The 20,731-nt window shown below is 42.5% G+C and overlaps 1 protein-coding gene across 1 annotated transcript in view; it reads left to right on the forward strand.

Annotated features, from left to right (window-relative positions):
- Positions 1-227: 227 nt before the first annotated feature.
- Positions 228-20,731, forward strand: part of ALDH1L2 (aldehyde dehydrogenase 1 family member L2) — a 95,439-nt gene continuing 74,935 nt past the window's right edge. The window contains exons 1-2 of the mRNA XM_003405640.4: positions 228-395; positions 16,896-17,040. Of these exons, the coding sequence (XP_003405688.1) occupies positions 348-395; positions 16,896-17,040 (193 nt within the window). The 5' untranslated portion in view covers positions 228-347. The remainder of the gene's footprint in view (positions 396-16,895; positions 17,041-20,731) is intronic.

Genomic DNA, 20,731 nt, shown 5'->3' on the forward strand with positions numbered 1-20,731 from the left:
CGTAACTAGTAACTCTTAGAAGATTCCACAGCTAGTACCTTGGCCAGGGCTGGGATCCAGGGAGGGGGTCGGCCTGTTGAGTGAACCCCAGGCAGCCGCGGGGCGTGGTCTCTCGAGCCTGGCTAGGCGGACGCCCCGCCCGGGCGCACGGATTGGCCGCCGGAGCCCGGCCAGCTGGAGGGGGCGGGGTTCCGCCTGCTGTTGCGGGCGGGTATGCTGGGCCGGGTGCCCAGAGTCGCCGAGGCCGAGAGCAGAGAGCTGGGTCGCCCGGGACCGCGAGGCTGTAGACTGCACCCAGGCTGAGCTCCCGGTCGCCCGCCTGTCCGAGCGGAGCGCTCCTTTCCACCATGCTGCGGCGGGGCAGCCAGGCGCTCCGGCGCTTCTCCACCGGACGGGTGAGTCCGGCCCGGGCGAGCGTCCGGACTGTCACCCCGCCCTGTTAGCCTGACCCCGGGGTGGGAGGCCCGGGCCTACGGGGCTGCGTTGGGTAGCGACGTTCCGACTTTGTAGAAGCCAAGGGAGCGTTTTTAACACTGGGAGCCTGCAGGGAAGAATCGGGAAATGGCCCCATCGGTCTTGTCAAGCAAACCATTGTCTTCTACGGGAACGGGGCTGCGAATGCGGTTTTTGAACATCCAAGGTCTGGCTGGGACTGACAGGGTGGGAACGGTCCCTTGGCAAGGGGCAGAGGCTCTGCTTCCTTTTCTTTGCATTTCAATCGTGAGATCCCTGGTGGAGCCGTAAAGGACTGAGACCTTCTCCTGGAAGAGGGTGGTGTCAAATCAGCCGGGTCCTCCTCGGCGGCCTGAGGGGTATGAGTTCTCCAGAATGTCATGCAGGGCCCGTTCAGATAATGGCATTCAGCGCTGGTGCTGGAAGCTGTGTTGCAGAGCTGCAGGCGGCAGGGTTTCTTGGATTACCGGGCGCTGCAGGGACAGCCACGCTAGGACGTTATTAATCTGTAGCGCATGAACCGAACTCTCGTCCAGCCCCGTGGCTCGGAATTGCATCAGCTTCTTCCTACAGGGTCGCTATGAGTCGGAATCGACTCGACGGCAGTGGTATTTTGGTTTTTTCTCCAGAAATGGGACGAGAGCGAACACGTCGCATGTGACGCTTCCTTCAGCACTTCGGGGGTCTTCGGGAGAGATGCCTCCCTGTGTGTGGGAATGGGAAGAATCCAAGCTGTTCAGGGAAGGAAAACTACCCATTCCACGTACACTATCACTTTCACAGCCAAGTACACGCTTGCTGCGCTATAAAAGGATTTGCTTTACTATTCGTCTCCCCTTGGGGTTCCTTTCCCAACGCCTGTGTATCCATATGTAAGAGAATCAGGAGGCAGAGAAAAGCCTTAGTATCACCACAACTGGCTCGAACTCGCATAAAAGGAAAAACTTCCCTACACCCACAGCCCCATGACCGCAAATAATGACAATTCAGTTATTTTGGGGAGCGTTCCCTGCTCTTCTAGGGCTTTTGCCTGCCCTCCTAAGCAGCGCTTCGGACTCCTCCTCAGCTTTCTCTGCCACGTGGTACGTGGGGATCTGGTTTGCTTGGCACAGAAAGCAAGAGGCTTGTGCCTGTCTCTTTTATGGGCCACTTTTGTCACCACCTTTCATTAAATTGTCTCTTTTGGAGAGCAGAAGGAAGACTTGAAGGATTGGAAGATTTCAGCTGTGGAATTTGCATAAGATTTCATTAATAAAAGGTGACTATCCCAGAGGTGGAAACCCTGGTGGCATAGTGGTTAAGTGCTATGGCTGCCAACGAAAAAAAAAAATTTTTTTTTTTTTTTTAACCAAAGGGGTCGGTAATGCGAATCCACCAGGTGCTCCTTGGAAACTCTATGAGTTCTCCTCTGTCCTGTAGGGTCACTATGAGTCAGAAACGACTCGACGGCACTGGGTTTGGTTTTTTTTTTGGTATATCCCAGAGGTCAGGGGCTGAGTCTCACTGTGACCTGGGGTACATTTGGGAGAGCAGCAGCAGGTATGGCTGGAAGAAGACAGCCATATGAATTCTTCAGTGGCCAAATGAAGACATTTAATGATAAGTGAAGAACTGAGGATACTTTGTAGAAATGGAAATCCATCTGTTGGACTGCATTCTATACAAATTATTCCAAATCAAACAGCTACATGGCTGGTGGGAATGCAAAATGGTACAGCCATTTTGGAAAACGGGCAGTTTCTTATAAAGTTACACAGCTGCCATAGGGCCTGGAAATCACACTCATGGGTATTTACCCAAGAAAAATGAAAACTTATGTTTACACAAAAACTTGTTCTCAAATGGTGGTTGCTGTTAGCTGCCCTGTGCACAATGAAAGGAAATGTTGCCCAGTCCTGGGCCGTTCCCATGATCAGTTGCTTTATTTATAGAGGCTTTATTCATGATTGCCAAAAATTAGGGGCAAAAAAAAAGTTCTTCAGCTGGTGACAGGATACACAAACTGTGGTACATGCGTTCGTACAATAGAATTCTCAGTAACAAAAAGGAGCAAACTATTGATATATGCAACAACATGAATGAAACTCAAGTATGCTATGCTAAGTGTAAGAAGCCAGACTCAAAAGACTACATATTATATGACTCCATTTATATGATCATATGGAAAAGGTAAAAGGATAGGGACAGAAAAAGATCAGCGGTGTTCAGGGACCGGAGACAGGGGAAAGGACTGAGTACAATCGATTTGTGAGTTTGACAAATGCAGTCATGTAACTACCACGACAATCAAGATTTAGAACACTTCCAGGTCCCAGAAGGAATTGTTCCTTTTGAAGGAATTTTGGGGAGCATGGAACTGTTCTGGGCTGTTGCATGACTGTATGTATTTGGCAAAGCTTACAAAACTCTACACTGAAAAGGGTGAATTTACTGTCTGTAAGTTATATTTTAATTTTTGAAAAAAATTAAAAATCTAATGATGCTTAAATTTGGTAGTAAACGAATCTGTGAAACATTTCATAACATGGAGGAACCGGGAAGGCATTATGCTGAGTGAAATTAGTAAGAGGCAAGAGGACAAATATTATGTGAGACCACTATTATAAGATCTTGAGAAATAGTATAAAATGAGAAGAACACATACTTTTGTGGTTACGGGGGGGGAGGGAGGGAGGTGGGAGAGGGTTATTTACTGGTTAGTTAGTAGATAAGAACTACTTTAGGTGAAGGTAAGGGCAATACTCAATACACGGAAGGTCAGCTCAACTGGACTGGACCAAAAGCAAAGAAGTTTCTGGGATAAACTGAATGCTTCAAAGGTCAGCGGAGCAAGGGCGGAGGTTTGGGGACTATGGCTTAAGGGGTCTTTTAAGTCAATTGGCAAAATAATTCTATTATGAAAACATCCTGCATCCCACTTTGAAATGTGGCGTCTGGGGTCTTAAATGCTAACAAGTGGCCATCTAAGATGCATCAATTGGTCTCAACCCACCTGGATCAAAGGAGAATGAAGAACACCAAGGTCACACGATAACTATGAGCCCAAGAGACAGAAAGGGCCACATGAACCAGAGACTTACATCATCCTGAGACCAGAAGAACTAGATGGTGCCCAGCCACAACCGATGACTGCCCTGACAGGGAACACAACACAGAACCCCTGAGGGAGCAGGAGATCAGTGGGATGCAGACCCCAAATTCTCACAAAAAGACCATACTTAATGGTCTGACTGAGACTAGAGGAATTCCAGCAGTCATGGTCCCCAAACCTTCTGTTGGCCCAGGACAGGAACCATTCCCAAAGACAACTCATCAGACATGAAGGGACTGGACAATGGGTTGGAGAGAGATGCTGATGAAGAGTGAGCTACTTGTATCAGGTGGACATTTGAGACTGTGTTGGCATCTCCTGTCTGGAGGGGAGATAGGAGGGTAGAAAGGGTTAGAAACTGGCAAAATTGTCACGAAAGGAGAGACTGGAAGGAGGCAGCGGACTGACTTATTAGGGGGAGAGTAAGTGGGAGTATGGAGTAAGGTGCATATAAGCTTATAGGTGACAGACTGACTTGATTTGTAAACGTTCACTTAAAGCTCAATAAAAATTATTTTAAAAAAATTTGGTGGCAAAGCAGAATGAAGGAAGAACAGAAAAAGATCTCTCAGAACCTAGCAAAACCTGAGAGAAAGTTTTGTTTATAACACTCTTCCTGATAGAATTAATGTTTCTATCATCATTCTTAAAGAAATAGTCTTAGAAATACTTAATGATTTCAGCTTAGTATTATGGCCAGAATCTTTTTAGCTAGAGCAACTATCTGCTTTACGGCAATAAAACTCTGTCAGTTAGTTATTACTGTCCAGCCCCATGATCCTGCCTGGATCACTGCTTCTTAATTTCCTCCCATGGGGGCTGTTTACCCTCATATGCAGGCTCAGCAAGTCTGGCTGGTGGCTCTGGGTTCATAGCCCAATTGTAGGACGTGGGGTTACCTTATCCAGCTCAGGAGGTTGGAACCTTCCCTGCTCTTTGGAACCAAGTACCTGCCATATAGCCCAGTTCTAACAACCAGATCCCAACTTGTTTTCTCATTGCCCAACTTCCTGTTTTGGTGTCTAGCTCTGTTTTTAGAGCCTCCAAATTAAACTTCAAACCATGTTTAATCATCTATTATTTACTAAGCACTATGTCTAAATCCTGAAGAAATAATAATATTATAGCATTACATGGAAACCCTGGTGGCATAGTAGTTAACTGCTAAGGGTCCTAACCAAAAGGCCGGTGGTTCGAATCCGCCAGGCACTTGGAAACTCTATGGGTCAGTTCTACAGTGTCCTATAGGGTCGCTATGAGTCGGAATCGACTCAACCGCAGTGGGTTTGGTTTTGTTTTCTGCTTTATAGCGTTACATAGCACTTACTATGTGCCAGGCACTGTTGCAAATGCTTTAGACATATACCAACTGAATCTTCATAACACAATAAGCTCCACGTCACTTGGCATGGGCTAGGCCCTCCAACAGGTCCCTCGCCTCTCTCTAGAGTGTCATTTGCCCACTCCAGTGTGGGACACACTGTGTTCCCTCATTCATTTCTTTGTAAATGCTGCTCCTTCTGTCTGGAATTTCACATGGGGGCCCCATAATCCCCTCCCCTGTCTTGGCCAACTCCCAAGATAAGATGCAGCCAAGAAGCTCTCTTCTTGGGAAGTCTTCCCCTTTCTGGGCCCACGCTGTGCTCTTCTCCTATCCTAGCAATGTGTTACTAACTTGCCTTGTGTGTTGTGAGATTTACAATGAACTTTATCCAAAGAATTTGACCTTTGTCCTTTGTTCCTGAGAGTTAACATCTAAAACCTTGGCATTTCTCCAGTGTTTGGAGTCTTTGTTATTCACGAAGAGGTTCCAGACCACACCTACCTGACAGGTTATGCTGACAAGATAACTCTTAGATGGGGGCTGTCTGGGCCAGAAAGACCCACCAGGTGATATCAGCCTGACCTCAGGGGAGGGAAACTGTAGATTGAGTTCATCCACATGGGCAATGATTCAATCAATCATGTCTGTATAATGGAACCTCCATGAAGTCTCTGGACACTGAAGCGTAATAAATTTCCTGGTTGGTGAAAGTCATCAGTGCATGGGGGGAGGTAGCTCATCCTTTGGGGCATGGAAGCTCTGCCTTGGGAACCTTCCCAGACCTCAACCTATGTGTCTCTTCATGTATCATTTTTTGCTATAATAAAACAAATCCTAACTGTACCACTTTCCTGAGTTCTGTGAGTTATTCTAAGCAAATTGTCAGATCCAAGGAGGTAATGGGAATCCCCAGATTTGTAGCCACCAGGTCAGAAGTAAGGGGGGCTCAGGGACCCCTGAGCTTATGGCTGACAACCTGAGAGGTAGAGGGAACCCCTGAATTTGCAGCCAGCAGGTGATCAGAAGTGATGGTATTGTGGGGCCTCTCAAGCTTGTGGCTGGAGTCTGAAGTCTTTGGCAGTCTTTCCAGTCTGGAGAACTATGCCTTTTAACTTTTGAGGTATGACCTAGCTCTGGTGGTCAAAGCTAGAGGAAGAAGTACTGCATTTGTAGTTCGTGTCACGGATAAGAGTTAGAATTAGTTGTTGTGGGTCAGTGTCTTAGTTATCACGTGCTGCTATAACAGAAATGCCATAAGTAGATGGCTTTAACAAACAAATTTATTCTCTCACAGTCTAGGAGGTTAGAAGTCTGAAACCAGGGCACCAGCTCCAGGGGAAGGCTTTCTCTCCCTGTTGGCTCTGCAGGAAGGTCCTTGTCATCAATCTCCCCGTGGCTTAGGGGCTTCTCAGCACAGGGACCCCAAATCCAAAGGACTCACTCGTCTCCTGGCTCTTCTTGCTTGGTAGTAATGAGGCCCCTTTCCTCTCTGCTCAATTCTCTTATATCTCAAAAGAGGTTGACTCAAGATACAATCTAATCCTATACATTGAGTCCTGCCTCATTAACATAGCTGCCTCTAATCCTGACTCATTAACATCATGTTGTTGTTGTTAAGTGCCATGGAATCAGTTCTGACTAGTAGTGACCCTATGTACAACAGAATGAAATAATCCCTGGTCCTGCACCATTCTCATAATCATTGTTATGCTTGAGCCCATTGCTGTAGCCACTGTGTCAGTCCGTATTCTTAAGGGTCTTCCTGTTTTTCACTGACCCTCTACTTTACCGAGCATGACGTCCTTCTGCAGGCACTGATCCCTCCTGACAACATGTCCAAAGTATGTAAGATGCAGTCTCGCCATCCTTGCTTCTAAGGAGCATTCTGGCTATACTTCTTCCAAGACAGATCTGTTCATTCTTTTGGCAGTCCATGGTATAGTCAGTATTTTTCACCAGCACCATAATTCTAAAGGCATCAGTTCTTCTTCGCTCTTCCTTATTCATTGTTTGTCCAAATTTTGCATGCATATGAGGTGATTGAAAATAACATGGTGCTGGGTCAGGAACTCTTTAGTCCTCAAAATGACATCTTTGTTTTTTAACACTATAAGGAGGTCTTTTACAGAAGATTTCCACAATACAATATGTAGTTTGCTTTCTTGACTGCTGTTTCCATGGGCATCGGTTGTGAATTCAAGCAAAATGAAATCCTTCACAACTTCAATCTCTTCTCCATTTTTCATGATGTTGCTTATTGGTCCAGTTGTGAGGATTTTTGTTTTCTTTATCTTGAGGTGTAATCCGTACTGAAGGCTGTAGTCTTTGATTTTCATCAGTAAGTGCTTCAATTCCTCTTTGCTTTCAGCAAGCAAGGTTGTGTCATCTGCATATCACAGATTGTTAACCCGTCTTCCTCCAATCCTGATGCCCTGTACTTCTCCATATAGTCCAGTTTACCAAATTATTTGCTCAGTATATAGACTGAATACAACCTTGATGCACCCTTTCCTGATTATAGAACGAATGCCTCTTGGTCTGGAAACCCTGGTGGCATAGTGGTTAAAGCCTCTGGCTGCTAACCAAAAGGCGCTCTTTGGAAACCCTGTGGGGCAGTTCTATTCTGTCCTATAGGATCACTACGAGTTGAAATCCATTCAATGGCCGTGGGTTTGGTTTTCTGGGGGTAGGCCTCTTGGCCTATGTACAGGTTCTGAATGAACACAGTTAAGTGTTCTATAATTCCCATTCTTCACAATATTGTCCATAACTTCTTATGATCCGCACAGTCGAATGCCTCTCCATAGTCAATAAAACATAGGGTAAACATCTTTATGGATTCTCTGCATTCAGCCAAGATTCATCTGACATCAGCAATAATATCCCTCATTCTATGTCCGCTTCTGAATCAGACTTGAATTTCTAAGAGTTCCATGTCGATGTACTGCTGCAACTGCTTTTGAATTATCTTTAGCAAAATTTCACTTGCGTATGATAATAATGATACTGTTCAATAATTTCTGCATTCCATTGGATCACCTTTCTTTGGAATGGGCACAAGTATGGATCTCTTCCAGTCAGTTGGCCAGGTTATTGTCTCCCAATTTTCTTGGCTTAGACAAGTGAGTGCTTCCAGCGTTGCATCTCTTTGTTGAAACATCTCAATTGGTATTCCATCAACCCTGGAGCCTTGTTTTTTGCCAGTGCCTTTAGTGCAGATTGGACTTCTTCCTTCAGCACCATTGGCTCTTACTCATATTCTACCACCTGAAATGATTGATGTCAACCAATTCTTTTTGGTATAGTGACTCTGTGTATTCCTTCCATCTTCTTTTGATGCTTCTTGTGTTGTTCAGTATTTTGCCCATAGAATCCTTCAGTACTGCAACTTGAATTTTTTTCTTTTCTTTTTCATTTCTTTCAGCTTGAGCTGAACATGTTCTTCCCTCTTGGTTTTCTAACTTCAGGTCTTTTGCATATTTCATTATAATACCTTACTTTGTCTTCTTGAGCTGTCCTTTGAAATCTTCTATTCAGGTCTTTTACATGATTGTTTCTTCAGTTTATCTTAGCTACTCTGCATTCAACAGCAAGTTTCAGAGTCTCTTCTGACATCTATTTTGGTCTTTCTTGTCTTTTCAATGACCTTTTCCTTTCTTCATGTATGATGTCTTTTATGTCATTTCATAACTCATCTGGTCTTCAGTCATTGGTGTTCAGTGTGTTAAGTCTGTTCTTGAGATAGTCTCTAAATTCAGGTGTGATATCCTCAAGGTCGTACTTGGCTCTCACGGACTTAGTTTTTTTTCAGCTTCAACTTGAATTTGCGTATGAGCAATTGAAGGTCTGTCTTACAGTTGGCCCCTGGCCTTGTTCTGACTTACGACACTGAGCTTCTCCTTGGTCTCTTTCCACAGATGTAGTTGATTTGATTCCTGTGTACTTCATCTGGTAAGGACCATGAGTATAGTTGTAGTTTATGTTGTTGAAAAGAGGTATTTCCAATAAATAAATCATTGGTCTTGCAAAATTCTATCGTGCAATCCTCGGCATCATTTCTATCACCAAGGCTATATTTTCCAACTACTGATCCTTCTTTGTTTCCAACTTTTGCATTCTAATCACCAGTAATTATCAGTGCATCCTGATTGCATGTTTGACCAACTTGAGACTGCAGAAGTTGGTAAAAATCTTCAGTTTCCTTATCTTTGCATTAGGGGTTGGTGCGTGCATTTAAATAATAATCGTGTCAACTAGTCTTCCTTGTAGGTGTATGGGTATTATCCTATCACCGACAGCATCATACTTCAGGATAGATCTTGAAATGTTCTTTTTGACTATGAGTGCAGCATCATCCCTCTTCAATTTGTCATACCATATGATTGTCTGATTCAAAATGGCCATTATCAGCTCATATCAGCTCACTAATGCTAGGATATTGATCTTTATGCCTTCCATTTCATGGTAATTCCCAATAAAACCAGTTTCTGTCAAGTCGGTTCTGACTCATGGTGACCCCATGTATGTCAGAGTAGAACTGAGCTCCATAGGATTTTCAGTGGCTGATTTTTCAGAAGTAGATTGCCAGGCCTTTCTTTGGGTGAACTTAAGCCTCCAACCTTACCATTTGCAACTAAGTGCATTAACCCTTTTGTATCACCAGTGGACTCCAAAGAGTTTTCGTTGAGTTGATTTCTAATAGGAGATCACTATTCTCATCGTGTTTATTTGCCTAGGTGTTACTTGTGGTACAATAATAATAATAGTTAACATTTGTTAAACATTTACTATTGCCACATACCCCAATATTGCATTATATACTTTATTGCATTAGTTCCTCATAAGAACCTTGTGATATAAGTACTGTTACTATTCCAGTTTTAGTTGATAAGGAAAAATGAGGCCCAGCTCAAGATTTCACAGCTGGTATTACGGAAAAACAGTGGGTGCTGGGGTGCTAACTAGAGTTCAAATCTCAGACCTGCTACTTAGCAACTGTTTGACTCCAGACTACATCTTAAGCGCTCTGTGTCTTAACTTCTTCACTTGTAAGAGTGGGTTAAGAATACCTGTCTCAGATAGTAATTGAGCAATCTGAGTGCGGTAAGATACATGAAATACTTGGCACTTAGTAGGGGCTCATTAAAATGTTTACTGTTCTTTTCGCCCATTTTTCCTGACCCAGACTCCCCAGGGCAGAATCTTTTTATGTTGTGGGCAGAGACACATTCTCCCTAGAACAGAGATCTTCAGACTTTAGTGTTCCCTGTGAATCACTGGAGAGCATATTAAAATGCAGCTTCCCAGGCTTAGGACTCAGACTCAGCAAATCTGGCATGAGAGCCAGGAATCCCCATTTTAACAAGTCCTCCCAGCTGATTCAGCCATCTCACAGACAGCCAGTCCTCAAACCACACTTGGAGAAATAAGACTTTGGTAAAATATCCCAGTCCCGTTTTCTGGAATTCTGCTAATTCATTATAAACATATTTATAATCTGAAAATTTCTCAGTGTGAAACACTCACCTTTGTAGCTTCAGTTTTAGCATACAGCTCAGAAGGTGTTTGAATGAATGAAGTGTTCCCAAAGATACTGACATGGTTTCTTTAAAAGCTGTCATTCTGGAGACTGCTGAATCAGGACTCGAACTCCAACTAACTACATGACAGCTAAGCAGTACATTACATTTGAGTCAGCTCAGCCTCTTGGCTCTTGTGTGTTTCAAAAGTAGTATTTAAATGTCGTAAAAGTATCTGGCATTGGTAATGGTATGAGGTAAAGCCAAAATGTGTAAGATAGCCAACACATGGGTCCTGTTTCAAGCAACGGCATTAAATATAGGATTTGAAGATAGAATATTTACAGCACATTTTGGTTTGTAGATGAGAGGAAATGAAATCGTCCACATTCATTATCTGTAGGCAGATTATGCTGCTATTATAGTTAATCAGTTTGCTGGAAGCATTTTTGGAAGTTGAAGCTTAAATAAGCTCTTTTGGGATATAACCTTCAACTGGCCCCGGGAAAGAGTTTTTAAACCAAAATCATAATTGTTTAATTGTCAGCTTAATTATAGGGAAAGTGTCAACTGGTGTTCTTTTAAGTTTCTTGCCTAAAATGGGATACTATCTATGCCCAGTAATAAAGTAGGAAGTGAGGAAAAAGTAGGTTTTTTCATAAACACATTTTCATAGTGAGACTCTATTTATTTAGAATGACTTTCCAGAACATTAGAGAGCCCCATTCAGATTGAAGGGGGAAAAAAAAAGTTTTAAGTCCAAACCCTGTGGAGCCATATTCTGACATGGAGGAGTAAAAGGTGGAGAGAGTTCTGGAGAACTGGAGTTGGTCTGTTGCCAAGAAGGTACCAGTAAACCAGTTGCCATCAAGTGGACTCAGACTCATGAAACCACACAAGAAAGTTGTAGTCCTTTGATGATCATCTCTACACCCACAAACCTGCGTGTACCCTACTTTCTCTGATGGCTTCCCAGCTTCAGTTTAACAATTGTGGTATCAGTGTATTGACCTTGAACATTGTGAAAAGGCTCCACTTGGGGAGAATTTACAGGAGTAATTGCTTAATTAGGGTCTTTCAGTTTGTCGTACTATGGGGGCTTGTGTGTTGCTGTGATGCTGAAAGCTATGCTACCAGTATTCAGATACCAACAGGGCCACCCATGGCGAACAGGTTTCAGCTGAGCTTCCAGACTAAGACAGACTAGGAAGAAGGACTCAGCACTCTACTTCTGAAAAGAATTAGCCAGTGAAAACCTTATGTATAGCAGCAGAACACTGTCTGATATAGGCTGGAAGATGAGCCCCTCAGGTTGGGAGGCACTCAAAAGATGACTGGGGAAGAGCTATCTCCTCAAAGTAGAGCTGACCTTAATGATGTAGATGGAGTCAAGCTTTTGGGACCCTCATTTGTTTATGTGGTACAACTTAAAATGAGAAGAAACAGCTGCGAACATCTATTGATAATCAGAACGTGGAATGTACAAACTAAGAATCTAGGAAAATTGGAAGTCATCAAAACTGAAATGGAATGCATAAACATCAACATCATAGGCATTAGTGAGCTGAAATGGACTGGTATTGGCCATTTCGAATTGGACAATCATATGGTCTGTTATGCTGGGAATGACAACTTGAAGAGGAATGGCATTGCATTCATCGTCAAAAGGAACATTTCAAAATCTGTCCTGAAGTACAGCAGTGTCAGTGATAGGATAATATCCATACGCCTACAAGGACGACCAGTCAATATGATAATTATTCAAATTTACACACCAATCGCTAAGGCCAAAGATGAAAAAATTGAAGATTTTTATCAGCTTCTACAGTCTAAAATTGATTGGACATGCAATCAGGATACATTGATAAGTACTGGTGATTGGAATTCGAAAGTTGGAAACAAAGAAGGAGGACTGGTAGTTGGAAAATATGGCCTTGGTGATAGAAACAATGCTAGAGGTCGCTTGATAGAATTTTGTATGACCAACAACTTCTTCATTGCACATACCTTTTTTTCACCAGCATAAACGGTGACTATACACATGGACCTTGCCAGATAGAATACACAGAAGTCAAATTGACTACATCTGTGGAAAGAGATATGGAAAAGCTCAATATCATCGATCAGAACAAAGCCAGGGGCTGACTTCGGAACAGACCATCAATTGCTCATATGCAAGTTCAAGTTGAAACTGAAGAAAAATAGAACAAGTCAACGAGAGCCAAAGTATGACCTTGAGTATATCCCACCTGAATTTAGAGACCATCTCAATAATAGATTTAATGTGTTGAACGCTAATGACTGAAGACCAGACAAGTTGTAGAATGACATCAAGGATATCATACATGAAGAAAGCAAGAGGTCATTAAAAAGAAAGAAAAGACCAAAATGAATGTCAGAAGAGACTCCGAAACTTGCTCTTGAAAGTCAAGGAGCTAAAGCAAAAGGAAGAAATGAAGTAAAAGAACTGAACAGAAGATTTCAAAGGGTGGGTTGAGAAGACAAAGTAGAATATTATAATGACATGTGCAAAGAGCTAAAGATAGAAAACCAAAAGGGAAGAAAAAACTCGGCATTTCTCAAGCTGAAAGAACTGAAGGAAAAATTCAAGCTTCGAACTGTGATAGTGAAGGAGACTATGGGGAAAATATTAAATGACGCAGGAAGCATCCAAATAAGATGGAAGGAATATACAGAGTCATTGATACCAAAAAGAATTGGTTGACTTTCAACCGTTTCAAGAGGTAGCATATGATCAGGAACCGATGGTACTGAAGGAAGAAGTCCAAACTGTACTGAACGCATTGGCGAAAAACAAGGCTCCAGGAAATATCAATTGAGATGTTTCAACAAATGGATGCAGCGCTGGAAGCGCTCACTCATCTATGCCAAGAAATTTGGAAGACAGCAACCTGGCCAATTAACTAGAAGAGATCCATATTTATGCCTAGTCCCAAGAAAGGTGATCCTACCAAATGTGGAAATTATTGAACATTATCATTAATATCACAGGCAAGTAAAATTTTGCCGAAGTTCATTCAAAGGCAGTTGGAGCAGTATATCAACAGGGAACTGCCAGAAATTCAGACTGGATTCAGAAAAGGGCATGGATCCAGGGATAATATTATTGCTGATGTCAGGTGGATCCTGGCTAAAAGCAGAGAATACCATAAAGATTTTTAACTGTGTTATATTGACTATGCAAAGGCATTCGACTGTGTGAATCTTAACAAATGCGGGATAACATTGGGAAGAATGGGAACTCTAGAACACATTATTGGTCTCATGAGGAACCTGTATATAGATCAAGAGGAAGTTGTTTGAACAGAACAAGGGGATACTGCGTGGTTTAAAGTCCAGAAAGGTATGCGTCAGGGCTGTATCCTTTCACCATACCTATTCATTTTTTTATTCAATCTGTATGCTTAGCAAATAATCTGAGAAGCTGCACTGTATGAAAAGAACATGGCGTCAGGATTGGAGGAAGACTCATTAACAACCTGCGTTATGCAGATAACACAACATTGCTTCCTGAAAGTGAAGAGAACTTGAAGCACTTACTAATGAAGATCAAAGACCACAGCCTTCAGTATGGATTACACCTCAACATAAAGAAAACAAAAATTCTCACAACTGGACCAATGAGCAACATCATGATAAAAAGAGAAAACACTGAGGTTGTCAAGGATTTCATTTTACTGGGATCAAAAATCAACCCCCATAGAAGCAGCAGTCAAGAAATCAAACAATGTATTGTGTTGGGTGAATCTGCTGTGAAAGACCTCTTTAGTGTTGAAAAATAGAGATGTCACCTTGAAGACTAAGGTGCACCTGGCCCAAGCCATGGTATTTTCAGTTGCATCATATGCATTCGAGAGCTGGACAATGAATAAGAAAGACCAAAGAAGAATTGACACCTTTGAATTTTGCTGTTGGCGAAGAATATTGAATATATCATGAAATGCCAAAAGAACAAACAAATCTGTCTGGGAAGAAGTACAACCAGGAATGCTCCTTAGAAGCAAGGATGGCGAGACTGCATCTTACATACTTTGGGCTTGTTATCAGGAGGGATCAGTCCCTGGAGAAGGACATCATGCTTGGTAAAGTACAGGGTCAGCGAAAAAGAGGAAGACCATCAAAGATATGTGTGACACAGTGGTTGCAACAGTGGGCTCAAGCATAACAATGATTGTGAGCATGGTGCAGGACCAGGCAGTGTTTCGCTCTGTAGTACATAGGGTCGCTATGAGTCAGAACTGACTCGACAGCACCTATCGACAACAACAATTGCTTAAAGACAATCTTTAAAAAGTTTAATGACTTTAGTGCCTCTGTGGAGTTGTCTTGAGTTAGAATTGTCTTGATGGCAACTGGTGTGGATTTTTAATCATATGGTGTTTATAGGGAGCCCTGGTGTCACAACAGTTAAAGTGACTGACGGCTAACCGAAAGGTCAGTGGTTGGAAACCATCAGGGGCTCCACATGAGAAAGATGTGGCAGTCTGTTTCCATAAAGATTTACAGCCTTGGTAACCCTATGGGATCGCTATGAGTCAGAATCCACTCGACAGTGGATTTGATTGTTCTTGGTTCAGTGGTATTCACATTTCTTAATAATCACTGTATTTTTGGGATTGGTATTAATCTTTTCAAGGGAAGATGATGAGATGGGTGGTAGTAGCTCATTTTCATTTATTTTTAAAATGTATACATGGGCTTTGGAGTCAGACAGATCTGAAGACAAATTTCAGCCATCCCCCTTTCTAGCACTGTGACTTGAGGGTGTTATCTGACCTTTCTAAGTCTCAATTTATTCATCCATTAAAATGGTACAGAATGGGGGATAATAAAACAGGGGAGTTGTGAGGATTAAATTAAATGATATGATGTGCAGGCCTTGAAGGAACCCTGCTAACTAAAAGGTTGGCCGTTTAAACTCAACAGCGGGAGAAAGATATGGTGGTTTGCTTCCGTAAGGATTACAGGCTTGGAAACCCTATGGGGCAGTTCTACTCTGTCCTACAGGGTCGCTATGAGATGGGATTGACACAACAACAGTGGGTTTTTTGCAGGCCTTGATTCCTTATCCGAAACCTTTGGGGCCAAATGTGTCTTGGGTTTTAGAACTATTTACATTTTAGAAAGTTAGTATGGTGCATAGATAATACACTACATAAAATTCCCACCAAGGTCTGAGACAGGTCAGGTGCCATCGAGTCGCTTCTGACTTATAGCGACCCTGTGTACAACAGAACGAAACACTGCCTGGTCCTTCACTATCCTCACAATTGTTATGCTTGAGCGCATTGTTGTAACCACTGTGTCAATCCATCTTATTGAGGGTCTTCTTCTCTTTCGCTGCTCCTTTGCTTTACCAAGTGTGATGCCCTTCTCCAGGAACTGATCCCTCCTAATAACATGTCCAAAGTATGTGAGACGAAGTCTCATCATCCTGGCTTCTAAGGAGCATTCTGGCTGTACTTCCTCCAAAACAGATTTGTTCATTCTTCTGGTAGCCCATGGTATATTCAGCATTCTTCTCCAACACCATAATTCAAAGACATCAATTCTTCTTTGGTCTTCCTTATTCATCGTCTGGAAACCCCGGTGGCATAGTGGTTAAAAGCTACAGCTGCTAACCAAGAGATCCGCAGTTCAAATCCGCCAGGTACTCCTTGGAAACTCTATGGGGCAGTTCTACTCTGTCCTATAGGGTCGCTATGAGTCACTCAAGGGCAGTGGGTTTTATTCATTGTCTATCTCTCACATGTATATGAGGTGATTCAAAACACCATGGCTTGGGTCAGGCGTACCTTAGTCCTTAAAGTGATATCTTTGCTTTTCAATACTTTAAAGAGGTCCTTTGCAGCAGATTTGTCCAATGCAATATGTCATTTGATTTCTTCACTGCTGCTTCCATGGGCATTGATTGCAGAGCCAAGTAAAAAGAAACCCTTGACAACTTCAATATTTTCTCTGTTTATCATGATGTTGCTTATTGGTCCATTTGTGAGGATTTTTTTCTTTATGTTGAGGTGTAATCCATACTGAAGGCTGTGGTCTTTGATCTTCATCAGTAGATGCTTCAAGTCCTCTTCGCTTTCAGCAAGCAAGGTTGTGTGATCTGCCTATTGCAGCTTGTTAATGAATCGTCTTCCAATGCCCCATTCCAACTTCTTGGATTGAATAAGTATGGTAAAAGACTACAGCCCTGACACACCCGTTTCCTGACTTTAAACCATGCAGTATGCCCTTGTTCTGTTTGAATGACTGCCTTTTTGTCTAAGTATAGGTTCCTCATGAACACAGTTAAGTGTTCTGGAATTTCTGTTCTTTACAATGTCATCCATAATTTTTTCAGATCCACAGTTCAGTGCAGATGAATAAAAATTTTATTTTATAGAGCTTTGAGCCTTTCGTAGTCCTCAAGTCATCCTGTATGACTGAAAAAAAGGTTTATTATCCTCATGTCTCCTATCCATGCTAACATTGAATTGTTCTGCAGGTTTATTTCAAAAACAAGTTGAAGTTGGCACTTATCGGTCAGAGCCTCTTTGGCCAAGAAGTCTACAGCCACCTCCGGAAAGAGGGCCACCGTGTAGTGGGAGTGTTCACGGTTCCAGACATGGATGGAAAAGCTGACCCACTGGGTGAGTGTATCTTGGGACAACTGGGTCAGGGAATCTATACTGGTATTTCAGCTGTTTAATCTCAGGGCCCTGATATGAGCTGTACTCCCACTTCTTTGCCACAGGCACCAAAGACCCAGACTGTGCACCCCCCTCTTGGCTTTTCCTCCTCCACATCACCTATTGAAGGCCTTCTCATGCCAAGTCTATTTTCATAGTAGATGTGGACACCCCAGACTTCTCTTCTCTATGGGTCCCAAGACAAAGGCACAAGTCCTTATTGTATTAAGAGGTTTCCCATTAGTCTCCATCAGGTCCATCAGAAGAATTCCTAGGCTTGTATTTTTTTTTTTTCTGGAACACACTTATGACTTTCCAAAGGTGCTATGGCACATGCAGAATAATGCCTAATGCAGAGATGCCAGTGGGAATGAAGGAAATGCCAGTCCCAGTAACAAAAATTGATATGGGGTCATAAGATATGCTATTATTTTATTACAAATTATGGCTGGGACTGCTTGGTGGGTTGAGAAGATGGCCAACCCTAAAGCAAGCCACAGTGTGATCCTGTTTTGTAAGCCATAGTTATGTTGAGAAATGGGTTTAAGACAGATAAAAATCCACAAATACTACAGGTAGGGAATAAGAAGGAGAGACTAGAAATCTTGGCTTATTACTTGGATCTTCATAAATGACTGGTAAAGTGCAACACATTGATTGGAAAATAGTGATCTGTGATAACATCAGAATTATACTTTTTTTATTCTCAGAAGAAGCAGCTCTAGGGTTTATTCTAATTCTTTGTAAGTACTTTAAAAATTATTATATCCTTAATAAAATCTACTAAGCAAACATTCTGCATCCCACTTTGAAGAGTGGCTTCTGGGGTCTTAAACGATAGCAAGTGGCCATCTAAGATGCATCAATTGGTCTCGACCCACCTGGATCAAAGGAGAATGAAGAACACCGAGGTCATAAGGTAATTATGAGCCCAAGAGACAGAAAGGGCCACATAAACCAAAGACTACATCAGCCTGAGACCAGAAGAACTAGATGGTGCCCGGCTACAACCTATGACTGCCCTGACAGGGAACACAACAGAGAACCCCTGAGAGAGCAGGAGAGCAGTGGGATGCAGACCCCAAATTCTCGTAAAAAGACCAGACTTAATGGTCTGCCTGAGACTAGAAGGACCCCGGTGGTCATGGCCCCCAGACCTTCTGTTGGCCCAGGACAGGAACCATTCCCAAAGCCAACTCTTCAGACATGGATCAGACTGGATAATGGGCTGGAGAGGGATGCTGGTGAGGAGTGAGCTTCTTGGATCAAGTCGACATTTGAGACTATGTTGGGATCTCCTGCCTGGAGGGGAGATGAGAGGGTGGAGGGGATTAGAAGCTGGTGAAATGGACGCGAAAAGAGAGAGTGTAGGGAGGGAGCGGGCTGTCTCATTAGAGGGAGAACAACTGGGAGTATGTAGCAAGGTGTATATAAGTTTTTGTGTGAGAGACTGACTTGTAAACTTTCACTTAAAGCACAAGAAAAATTAAAATGATTACAGCCAAGAAAAAAAAATTATTATATCTTAATATTATTTTTTAAGAGCCAAGCTAAAAACAAAATTGGGCCAAGAGCACATATGGACTTGAATTTAATCGCTTGAACTAGAAATGATTCTTGTTTCAGAAGAAGGTTATCTCAGCCTGGGGAATTCCAAGGGGACCTGCTTCATGAATTCCCAGCTCTGAAGGAAGAAGGGGACAGATTCCTGTTGCTGGCACCGTTTGACCCATCATTATGTATTCCTAACAGCATTTTGTGGGGGATATTTGGAATATAAGTTTGGCTTTAAATCAGAGAGACCCCAAATAATATTGGCTTAAATTAGATAGATGCTCATTTCTCAAGTCTGGGTTGGCTATCCAGAGCCAGTGCAGATTCCTTCTATTTGTTGTTTTGCTGTTGTCAACACTGGGCTTCCATCTCTGGTCCAAAGTAGTTGCTTCAGTCCCAACCATCTAGTCTTCACTACAGCAAGCAAGAAGGTAAAGAGGAGAAGTAGAGGGCAAGCCCTTTATGGCATAATCCAGAAGTTGCACATATTACTCCCACTCATATCCTATTGGCCAGAACTTGGTCACAGCCCAAATCTATTTGCAAGAGAGGCTGAGACATAATAGATTTTATTCAGGGTGGGTATGGGTTCAACTAGAGTCAGAGAGGTCCATTGCTAAAGGAAGAATAGGGCACAGCTAGCAGCCTCTAACAGGTACGTGCACTTCAGAGGAATTGCAAGCATGTGACTTTTCAGCCTCCTTTCAGAGTGGATTCTAGGAAATAAACCCTTTCCAAGTGACTGCTCACAGGGCCAGGACCACCTCTCCTTTGGTTATGGTCACTGGGCTCTTGGGAGGACTTAGAAATAGACAAAGTACCAACCTGACTTATAGAGGAACCTGGGAAGTGGTGCAGTATATTGTTATCAGCATATGGTCTGGAGTCAGGGAATTAATGCTGACTCTTTTACTTACTAGCTATGTGACCTTGGACAAGTGACTTAAACTCACTAAGCTTCAGTTCAGTGGTACCTATTTCACATGGCTACTGCGAGGATTAAATGAGATAATATGTATAAAGTGCTCAGCGCTGCTTCTGGCTCATAATGAATAATCAATAATCACATCAGTGAATATTCTTATTCCCTGGAGCAGCCAAAAATCAACAGAAGAACCCAACAGCTGGATGCCTCAAGCCTGTCTCAGTGGAGCACATTTTTAAAATGAGAACTTCTTTCACAATTTTCTCCTAATTTCCCCCACATGTTTTAAAATCAATCATTTATCCATTTTCCTGTCATTTCACATTTGGGTTGTTTACAGGTTTTTGAACATTTTACGATCATTTACATTTTGTAATCATTGTTGTTCACAAATTCTCAAATTCTTCTGAATGGATCGATTAAGGCGTAGCTTTCATGGCCAGAGTCCTGCAGGTCTTACTTAGGCTTCAGAGTTTAGGCTTTTTCATGGAGGCATCATCACATGGTGAACCAGTAATTGTTGGTGCTTGGTGGGGAGAATGGGAAAGGAAACAAAAAATGTGGATAAAAATGCCTTAGTTAAGACTTCTGGAAAATGCCTAAAATGTAGTTGTTTTGTGTTATCGATGGAAAATAAATATAAATAAATAAATACATATAAAGTTTATTTTAAATCTATTTATATATATGTATTTTATGTATATAAGGTATGTACTTAGTAAAAGGAAACCCTGGTGGCACAGTGGTTAAGAGCTACAGCTGCTAACCAAAAGGGTAGTAAAAATGACATTTTATTATGGAAAAAAAGGGCTTTTGCTGGGTGTACTTTGGAAGGCCATCACACTTCCACGTGAAGGTAAAAAAAGAAGATAGGAGGGAGTCATTTCTGGGGAAGAGACACTTTCCTCAGGAAGGAGCCTCAGATCTGCTTCAGTATGGCACAACCTTACACAGAGCATGTATTCTCCACTGACTTACCTTATTGGTGAGTTTGGAAGAAGGAACTAGACCACCTCAGCTCAGGTCAGTTCAGCAACTTCTTCCCTTCATCCTCTGGTATCTGCCTGTTTAGCATGGACAATATGTTTAGGTCTACAATTTGCCTTGTGATAAAAGGGACCTACCCCTGAGAGATACGGGGAGAAGAAGCTTGATTTTTCCAACTATGTCAGA

The sequence above is a fragment of the Loxodonta africana genome, chromosome 4, assembly GCF_030014295.1.
Source record: "Loxodonta africana isolate mLoxAfr1 chromosome 4, mLoxAfr1.hap2, whole genome shotgun sequence".
In the NCBI taxonomy this organism is placed as follows: Eukaryota; Metazoa; Chordata; class Mammalia; order Proboscidea; family Elephantidae; genus Loxodonta; species Loxodonta africana.